At 44.0% G+C, this 9,898-nt stretch overlaps 1 protein-coding gene across 3 annotated transcripts in view; it reads right to left on the bottom strand.

The window, feature by feature from the left end:
- Positions 1-5,015: 5,015 nt before the first annotated feature.
- Grb10 (growth factor receptor bound protein 10) overlaps positions 5,016-9,898 on the bottom strand; it is a 138,837-nt gene continuing 133,954 nt past the window's right edge. For all 3 annotated transcript variants that reach the window (XM_029554173.1, XM_029554175.1, XM_029554174.1), the window contains 2 exons: positions 9,768-9,861; positions 5,016-8,183 (listed from right to left, as the gene is read on the bottom strand). In XM_029554173.1, the coding sequence (XP_029410033.1) occupies positions 8,037-8,183; positions 9,768-9,861 (241 nt within the window). In that variant the 3' untranslated portion in view covers positions 5,016-8,036. The remainder of the gene's footprint in view (positions 8,184-9,767; positions 9,862-9,898) is intronic.

Here is a 9,898-nt window from a genome sequence, read left to right as displayed (position 1 = left end):
ATATTGAGTTCAATATTGTATAACTGTATTAATTCAACTGTGAACCTAAAATTTTATAGCCATTTTTGAAAGAGATGTATCCTTGCTCTGGAGTGTGTTACTGAATATGTTAAAGCTGTAATGAAATACTTCTAATCATGTGGTTATTAAATTTTAAAACAAATTAAAAAAATAATTCTTCAAAGCATTAAAAAAAGTTTGTTTTGAGACAGGGTCTCATAATGTCTAGGCTGGCATTTGACTATGTAGCTAAGACTTGCCTTAAATTTCTGATCTTTCTGCCTCTGCCTCCCAAGAATTGGGATTATAGGAAGGTACCATCATGTCTAGCACTGAACATGCACTTTAAGCACTAATGGGGTGAAGGTGGTGAGATCAAAGTTCAGATTGTGCACTGAACATCTTTTCCTTCCCTGTGTGCTCTGCTCTGTATGGTTGCTTGTCATCTTATTTGGAGTGACCACCAGAAGACCAGAAGAAACTCTGGCCTAGTGGTGCCTCACCTTCCCTGGCTCTCCTTATCATAGACCCACGGAGGGCCACAGGGCTGTATCATGATGAGAGAGGCATGATGCATTTTGTTCTGCCTTCAAGATTTGCCTGTCTTTGTGGAGAGAGTTACTAGAAACCACAGGCTCATTCTTTATATGTGTGAATGTTTGCATGTGTGTAGGTGCATGGGTATATGTATATGGAAGTCCAGAGGCCTGAAGTTGACATCAGGTATCTCCCTCAATTACTCTCCATATTATCTACTGAAACAGGGTCTCTAACTGAGCCCAGAGCTCATCAATTCTGGATAGTCTGGTTAGCCAACTTGCTCCAGGAAGACTGTCTCTGTCTTCCATGTGCTGGGATTATAGGTGACCATCACACTTGCCTGGATTTTATGTGGGTGCCGAGGATCCAAACTCTGATCCTCATGCTTGCACAGTGTGGTGGTTTGAATGAGAGTGTCTCCCATAAGCTCAAAATATTTGAATCTTTTGTCCCCACTTGGTGGCACTGTTTTTGAAGATCTTAGAAAGTGTGGTCATGCTAGAGGAAGCATGTCACTGGGGGTGGGCTTAGAGCATTCTTAAGCCTTGCCAGATCACAAGTTATGCTCTGCTTCCTGTGCCTGCTTGAAGATGTGAACGCTTAGCTTCTGTTCCTACTCCAGCTACCTCTGTTACCATGCCTTCCTGCCATGATGGACTCTTGTCCCTTTGGAACTGTAAGCTAAATAAACTCTTCCTTTTATAAGTTTCCTTGGTCATGGTGTTTCTATCATAGCAACAGAAAAGTGACTAATAAAATAATTGGTACCAGAAGTGGGGTGCTGGCTATGAAGAACCTGACCATGTGGGTTTTTGGAGGAATGTTGAAGACTTTGAAGTTTTGGCAAGAAAAGCCATTGATTACTGTAAGCAGAGCTTAACAGGCCATTCTAGTAGGAGGCTGGAAGAAGGTAGTGCTGAGAGCAATGTAGTTCCAGAGGGAAATAGGACTTAAGCAGCAACTGGGATATTTTGGCAATGAGTCTGGTTAGAGCAATGGACTAATTTCTTTGGTGTAGGCTATTTCAGGCAGCCTAACGTAGAAACAATGTTGTGGCTATTAAAGGTGAATATTATGCAGATCTACAATGCAAAAGAGCAAATGGGCAGAAAGAAATGTGGAATGTACATTTTGGACCGAAAAAGAGCACTAGGATAATTAATGTTGGAGCCAAGGCATGTGCTGGAGAGAATCCCTTTGATAAGGAGCTTAAAGTGATTAAGGAAAGCCTAGAGATTCAAACTTAAACAATGGAGAGAGTACCTCCAGGTCAAGACCACACCCAGCTAAGCCTCCAACTTGTGAAAGGAAAATGCTGGTATTTTCTACTCCTAGAAGATCACAGCAGAGATAAGCTTTGAGGGTGGATGAAGCAGGCCAGGGTTCATCTGAAAATTGCAGCCAAACTTGGCAGTATTGTTCACATGGTGCTGGCTTTAGAGGCATGAAAATACAAGAGGGAAGGGGTCATCAGTTCTTCTGTTATTTCAGAGAGCTGTTGAGGCCAGGGGGTGTGCAACAGTGGCATCCCTGTATAAAGAAGGCCCTGAAAGGCCAAGAGAGCCTGATTGGCTACTGCATGAAGCTATGAAGATGAAGCCTGGTTGGCAGTAGAGACCCCAAGAAGACATTTGTAATGCCAGAGCTATAAGACATCTGCCAAGGAGAGCTGCATACAGGGAGTATTACCAGCCCAAGAGAGAGATGTATGTAACAGAGCAAAGTTGGAGAGGCTGAGCCATCTAATCCCTTTGGAAGTAAAATTCCAGAAGTTGGATGTAGAGCTACTGGATTTGGTGTTTGCCCTACTGGTTTTTGGTATTGTTTTGGTCCAGTATTTCCTCACTATGCCTCCATTCCTCCCTTTTGGAATAGGAATGTGTATTTAGTTCCACTGTATGTTGGGAGCATGTAATTTGTCTTTTGATTTCACAGGGGCTTACAGTTAAAGAGATTTCCCGGAGTCACAGAAGAGCCTTTGGACTATGGACTTTTGAATAATATTAAGACTGGTAAAGTCTATGGGGACTTTTAAGGATAGACTAAATGCATTTTCCATTTTATATGGTCATGAGCTTATGGGTGCCAGGGAGTAGAATGTGGTGGTTTGAATGAAAATGTCCTCCATAGGCTCCAAGTATTTGAACATTTTGTCCCCACATGGTGGTGCTGTTTTTGGAAGTCTTAGAGTGTGGTCATGCTGGAGGAAGCCTGTCATGGGGGGGTAGTCTTAAGAGAGTTCTTAAGGAGTGGCCATGCTGGAGGAAGCAGGTCACTAGGGGCAGGCTTAGAGAATTCTTAAGCCTTGCTGGACCTCCAGTCACACTCTGCTTCCTGTGCCTGCTTGAAGATGTGAGTGCTTAGCTTCTGCTCTTACTTTAGCCACCTCTACTGCCAGATGCCTCCATCTCCGAACACTACAGGTGGCCATATCCATTTCCTCTGAGTGAGTTGGGAAGGTTACAGAGGAGGTATAAAGATAGTAAGTCAAGCCTCAGAGCATGTCAATGGGTATCTTAGAGGCCCTCAGGGGACGGCTTAGGACAGCAATGGCAGAACCATCCATTCTCTTAAAGAAATTTAAATTAGTATCCATTCTTTTAGTTAAAAGAAATTTAAATTGAGATTTGCCTGCCTTTACCTCTCCAGTGCCTGGATTAAGGATGTGAACCACCATGCCCTGTCTCTTGTCAATTTGTCTTTTTCCAATAAATATTTTTTATTGAATTTGTGTGTTTCATACATTTTAATCATATTTGGACCCCTTTCCCTACCTGCACCCTCATAGCTGCCCCCCAACCAGATTTCATGCATTTTCTCATATATGTTAAGGCCTCTCAAGCAAAGTTTGTGTCCCCAAATGTCCTTTGGTGTAAATTCATCCACTGGAGTCTGTTCAGCCTATCTGATATCACTCCCTTAAAGGAGACCAACTCTCCCTCACCCGGTAGTGATCAGCTGCCAATCGTTCTTCTAAGGTTCAGGTTTTTTGCCCATTTTCCCAATTCTATGGAGTTTTGTCTGGTTTGAGTTCGCATGGGTCTTGTGCACACCACTGCCCTAAGTTCATATAAGAAAGTTCCCAGAAGCCTGGAAAAGTTTCCCTGTGGTCATCTATCACCCCTGGCTCTTAAGATCTTTCCGGCCCTGCTTCCAAAACGGTCTTTAAGCCCTGGGTGGATGAGGTTTAATATAGGAGTCCTATCCAGGGACATATACTCTACAGTCTCATTCTTTATATTTTGGCTAGTTGTGGCTTTCTGTGTTAATTGCCTTCTGTTGCATGAGGATACTTTGCTGGTGAGAACCGAGAGATGCATTAGTACTCTCTCTACCCCTTGTTCCACTATGTTCCATGAACCTTGTTCCTTAGGTGTCGAGGTTCCATTGTAGATGTGTTATTTGACTAGAAAATTCAGGTCCTTGACGTTTTAATGCACCAAACATGAATGTTTAGAGTTTTTGGAGGTCTTCATTAAACCTTAGTGAATACCTGATTCTCTGAAACATTGTGAAGTATGATTCTTTGTGTGCATCACACATTCCTAGGTATATAGGTGCACATGCACCTGTGTGTGCTCAAGAACATGTGGAGGCCAGACGTCAACCACAGGCATTATTCCTCAGGTGCCATCCACTTTGTTTTGTGAGACAAGGCCTCTTACCTGGCTTGGAGCTTACCAATTAGACTAGGCTGGCTAGCTAGAAAGCCCCAGGGAACCACCCATCTCTGCCTCCCAGCATTCAGATTACAAGTGTATGCCACTAGTCTGGCTTTTCTGTGGGTTCTGGGAATCAAACTTAGATCCTCATAATTGCATGGCAAGTACTTTACAACTGACCCACCTCTCCAGCCCAGGCTTGTGATTCTTTCTTGTGGGAATGAGGACTAGGAAGAGGCTGGCTGAGGTTGTCCTGGTATGTGTGAGCTGCCCCCACATTTCATCTGGCCTTCACATAAGCACTGGAGATTTGAATTCAGGTGCTCTTGCTTTCACAGCAAGCACTCCTTTTAATTAATTAATTATGGTCTTTTTTAGACAGGGTCTCCTTGTAGCTCCAGCTGGCCTAGAACTCTCTATGTAGACCAGGCTGGCCTTGAACTCATAGAGATCAACCTGCCTTTGCCTCCTGAGTGCTGGGATTAAAGGTATGTGCTACCACACCCAGCTAGCACTCCTTTTTTATTTAAAAAATATTTTTTATTTTATGTGTATGAGTGTTTTGCCTGTATGAATGTAAGTGCACCTGTGTGTGTAGTGCCCACAGAGGCAAGAAGAGGGTGTTGGATACCCTGCGACCAGAGCTAGGGACATGAGGGTGCTGGGAACCAAACTTGGGTCCTCTGCAAGAGCAGCCAGTGCTCATAACTGCTGAGCCAACTCTGCAGTCTCATACAAGCACACTTACCCACTGAGCTATCTCCTCAGGCCCAGCTTTTAAACACAGACACAGACATCACAAGCAACACAAAATGAAGAACACTGTATTAATGTTTATTTCTAATTACAAGAAACAGAACATCAGTCCCTTATTTGTACAAAAATACCTGAAAGTTTACAATTAGGTTCACGAGCCGAAGAGCTATGCACAGAATGAAGCAAAAAGCACGCGGGATAAAGGTTTTGTCTGTTAATTAACACCCTCTGCATTCCCTGAAAATGTTTACAAGTCAGGTCATTTTTCCGGTCACTGTAGTTTGCACTATGACATCACAAATCTACGATGAGCTAGTTGCGCCCTCAGAGGCGCAGTGATCGGACAGACTGTCAGGTATTTAAGTGCAGGAAGGAGAAGACAAAACATCTAAGCTGAGGCACATGTTTCTTCAAGGTTTAGCAAACAAAAACACGTTCTGAAACTCTAACACCTAATATAACATAGCCTACCTATTAAACGCTAATATCCAAAGCATTTGGCATTTTCCTTCTTGACTTAGTCCAGGTGGCTACATGGATTTTTCAATTAGAAAAGAAAATCACAGGCAGAGATTACAAAGTCAACAGGCTCCCAAACAACCCTGAGCTGTCCCCTTTACATTCATGTCAATTAAATACAAAAATAAAAGTCAAATGTCCTTCAGTCTCTGGCTAGGGGGCAGGGTGCCCACTACCCTAGGGACTTGGCTGTTTCAGGTGGAATTCCCAGCTGCCTGTGCAAAGGCTGGCGAGCTCGGGGCCACTGAAGTCTGCTACACGCAAGGCGGTTTGCAGCCTCCAACAATTCACTTCGGCTAGAGAAGTACAAAACACTACATCAAACCAGCTACATATAAAATTGTGAACCAGAGTCAAGCCTATATTTTCCTCTTAAATAAAACGCATACTTATAAATATGAAATACACATCCTAGCTGTCTACTGGAGAGGCAAGAAAGACTATGCACTGTGGGGACTGGTCTACAGTAATACGAGATTAAAAAGAAAAAAGAAAAAAAAATCTAGCATTACAAGATTATGCACTGTGGGGACTGGTCTACAGAAATAGAGAAAAAGAAGAAAAAAACCAAAATCTAGCATTTCTTTTTGTATTTTTAAAAATTTTTAAATTTTTTTTTTTAACGTTCTAACCTTAAACCAGTAAAGTGAAAAAAGTAACATGATAAGACTGAAGCATTCATTATCTGTCCCTAAGATAAAGATAAGCAGCCTGTTGCCAGGCACAAATTTGAGAATCATCTCATTGTCAATTCTTTGAAAGATTAACTAGCTGCGAAAGGGAGAGAAATGCAATTTAGCATTTATGCTTAAGAACATGTTACTAAAAAAAAAATTCTTCATTTGTGTAATCGACATGTTGTGGAAACACGGGGAGTGTGGTCTGTGAACTACTACAGTGTTTTGATACTGTGGACTGGCTTGCAGCTGACCTCACAAAATGTCTTCCACGATGTGTCTTCCACGCGTGTCTTCCACGATGCCATCAACCGCAGGGCAATCAGAAGTGGCTCCTTAGGAAGCACTTCCTCTGGGCGGGATTGGCAATCTAGGGGCTAGCTCAGGTTCAAAGGTCAAGTGTAGTGAAGAAAGGGAAGCCTCTGTTCACCACAGTTGACTGTATGTTTCTCAAGGGAGTCCTGTCCACCAAAGGGGTCAGGGTAAAGAAATGACCCCCTTCATGCCTGATAACTCGCTAAGGGGACAAGGAAAGGGTCCTCCAATGGGGCTCTGGGGACCCAGTAACAACTAAAGCCACCTTCTGACTCCTTTCTCAGAGGAGGAAGCAAACGTCATGCTGCTAAAAACTGCCTGATGTTCACAACCACTGTGAGGTACTTCTCACCCAAAGCCAGCAGAGGCAGAACCTCTGCATACCCTGCCCCAGCTGGCTTATGGGGTTTTCAGTAAAACATGGAGCTCATCAAACAAAGGCCCTTAAAGCTAGCCCGTTGTGCCCTCTGCAGTGTTTCCTTATCTTTATCACCAAAGAAGTCCATGGTGACAGAGCACGAGGCCAACCAGTTGACATTTTCACTTTAGATCCTTAGATCCTTTACTCCCCACCCCCTCCCCCCCAAGAGAACTGAAATGACTGAGGCTACTGCAGAGGGAAAAGGCAGCAATTATTCTAGAACAGTGGGCGGCTGTCAAAATGAGAGGCACAGGGCACCCCAGATGGACTATGTGGCATCCATGTTGGGTACCAATGCGTTCCAAGAAGGCTGCCTGACATCAGTCTAAAGCTGAGGTCATTCAGCCATGCTGTGCTGGGGAACAGTGAATTTTCCAAAGTAATGAGGTCTCTTGCACTGTGTAAAATGAGACACTCTAGTAACAAAACAACCAGACATCTACACTACAAACAATGATTACCAGACTGTGGTAGCTTGACTGAGTCCACACAACATGCTGGATGTCGACCACAGTTGACACCTCTGATTTTTTTTTTAAAAGCTTTTCAAGTATAATGGGAAGGGCTACGGTGTCTATAATGTGGGAGCCAAATCCACACTGTGGTGACCTACAGAGGGCAGGACGCTCTCTGGAAAACTTTGGGGACCCACTTACAGTCTGAAGTCTGCCAATTCAAAACTCTTTCCATCTCATCTAAGTTGAAAAGCCACATCCCCTCCTACCATAGGCTGAATACAACATTGACAACGAAGAAGGAGTGCAAAAAAGTGATCAATACAAAAAAGTAAACATCGCAGTTTTAATTGTCAAGATTATTCCAGGGCGAGAGTTCATTTCCAATCACTTCTCTGCGGTTTTCATCCTGCATGGCCTTGTCTAGATGGTCATTCCAGTTCCTTCCCGCATTTGAACTGGATCTCTTCCCTCCCCATTTGGCTGGTGCAGAGGGAGGTGATCCTGTTTGATCCGCAGCAGCAAATTTTTGTGAAGTCCAACAACATTTGATCTTGGTTGGTTGGCACTGATAAAGCCATGTTACTCTGAGTCCCTGGGTGGGAAAAGGTGTGTGCTCTCACCCTTATGCAGGCCTCTCTTCTCCATTCCAGTGTTGTTCCTTCCAGCCTCTGCTAAGAAGACGGTGAGGTCATAAGGCCACTCGGATGCAGTGGTGCTTCAGCTTGCAGGGCAGCACTCCTTTGTTGAGCTGGTAGAAATCGACCAGCTGGATCAGATCAGAGAACTTGGTGTTTCCATCATCCAGGGTGAAGAATGTCTGCCCATCATCCTCGCACTGCAGAGACACAGAAAACACTTGCCTTGTTAGAGGATGTCCTCTTGGGCAGTGACCAAGCACATTTGCCTGTTCATGGCTTTGTTCCTGAGGGACACACTTCAGACTGACAAGGTAGGTCAAGAAACATAGAGGGTGGGGAGGTCAGGGAGCTAGATATCTGTGCTGGGTGCTGCTACTTCACTGTGTGACATTGCACAAGGGGCAAAGGCCACCTGGCATGGCTGGCTGCTCAGCTTCCTGAGATGGTCATAGGGGTTTTAAGCTGTTCTTAGCTCACCAGGCCCAGGAAGCTAAGTTTATCAGCCAATTTGGGTACCTACTATACATAGAACACTCCATAGATTAGACTCTCACTCAGTTCTTGCCATGTGACTCAGTCAACCTCCTGAACAGCCAAAGTTCATGTGACTCCATTATAAAGCAACTATTGTATCACTGCAAGGGATTAATACAATCATATGGGCAAGGCAACTTGCCCAGGGCCCAGGACTATTGGGTAATTATTTCTATGGGATTAGAGGACACCACAGCGTCTTCAAGAAAGAACTATACGTCCACATCTATCGTAGTCCACTGACTTACATACGGTGGGAAAGTCACAATGCCCTGTTCACATGGATAAGAGAAAGTCTGGTAAAGTCAGAACTCTGAGCTCCTGTCCCTTCTACCTAGATGGGGGCAGGCAAGTACTTACTTTTCTTGCCTGTAAAATGGAAATATCAGGAGCCAGCAGGACTGTCATGTTGTTTCCCCCTGGTTCACAAATACTTCCCACAATGTCCACTGTGTCCCTTACTAGCCTGCAGCTTCTAGTCAGTCCAGTCTTGGGATCAAGTACTCTTAGAAAACCCTAGGTTCAATTATGTGAACCAGATGCATCTAGTTCCTTCCAGACCTTTTGGGGCTTTAACTCTGTTCATGTGCAGAATGAGTCTCTGAGTGGAAAAAGAATCTGAACTTGGGTGCATTGCAGGGAGAGTTAAACTATTCTGGACAGTCTAGTAACTGTAAAAAGAAAGAAAAAGGCAGGGAGTTGATGAAAGTTTTCTGTAATGACAAACTGGAAATGGCCAAAGGTAGAACTGCTTTGTGATTCAATGACTAAGTGGAAGGAGAACCCAATTTGCCCTTAGGAGCCACTCAACTATCTGTGAGTTCCTCTAGAGCTCTGAGAAGTCATGAGACATATCAGTTCAAGTTGGACAGTTCCTTCAATGTCAAAACCATGGTATGAGTCCAGCCTTCCTACCTGCACATACTCATGGTCACCATGTCCCTTGGTGATGTTAACCCTCCACAGCCTCCCACCCTTGGACCTATGTTGTCCCTGTCAGGTGGCAGTTGAGTTACGTAGGAATTGAAAGGCCTCAGTGTAACATCACCACTTTCAGCACCATCCCAGAAAAGCCCTATTCCAGGTGCAAACCCACATGGAGACCCTTGAAAGCTGCTTACCTGTGACTGGAAATGCTCTGCTACTGTCTACAATTAATTTTGTTACTTCTTAACTTGGAGAGTACATTAGGAATGGAAACAGAGAACTGAAAAGGAAGGACTGGTTTGAAAACCATCAGTACTTACAGGTAAGATCTGGAAATTTTTTATCTTCTGGTGGTGACACAGTGTGAGCACAAATGCCTTTGGATTACTCTGGCTGTCACGGAGAAGGAAAAGCCTGGAGACGGGAAACCAACAATTTGTTGTTAATTATT

The sequence above is a fragment of the Nannospalax galili genome, unplaced genomic scaffold, assembly GCF_000622305.1.
Source record: "Nannospalax galili isolate Female #2095 unplaced genomic scaffold, S.galili_v1.0 scaffold304, whole genome shotgun sequence".
NCBI classification, from domain to species: domain Eukaryota; kingdom Metazoa; phylum Chordata; class Mammalia; order Rodentia; family Spalacidae; genus Nannospalax; species Nannospalax galili.
This window is presented reverse-complemented; position numbering and strand designations above follow the sequence as displayed.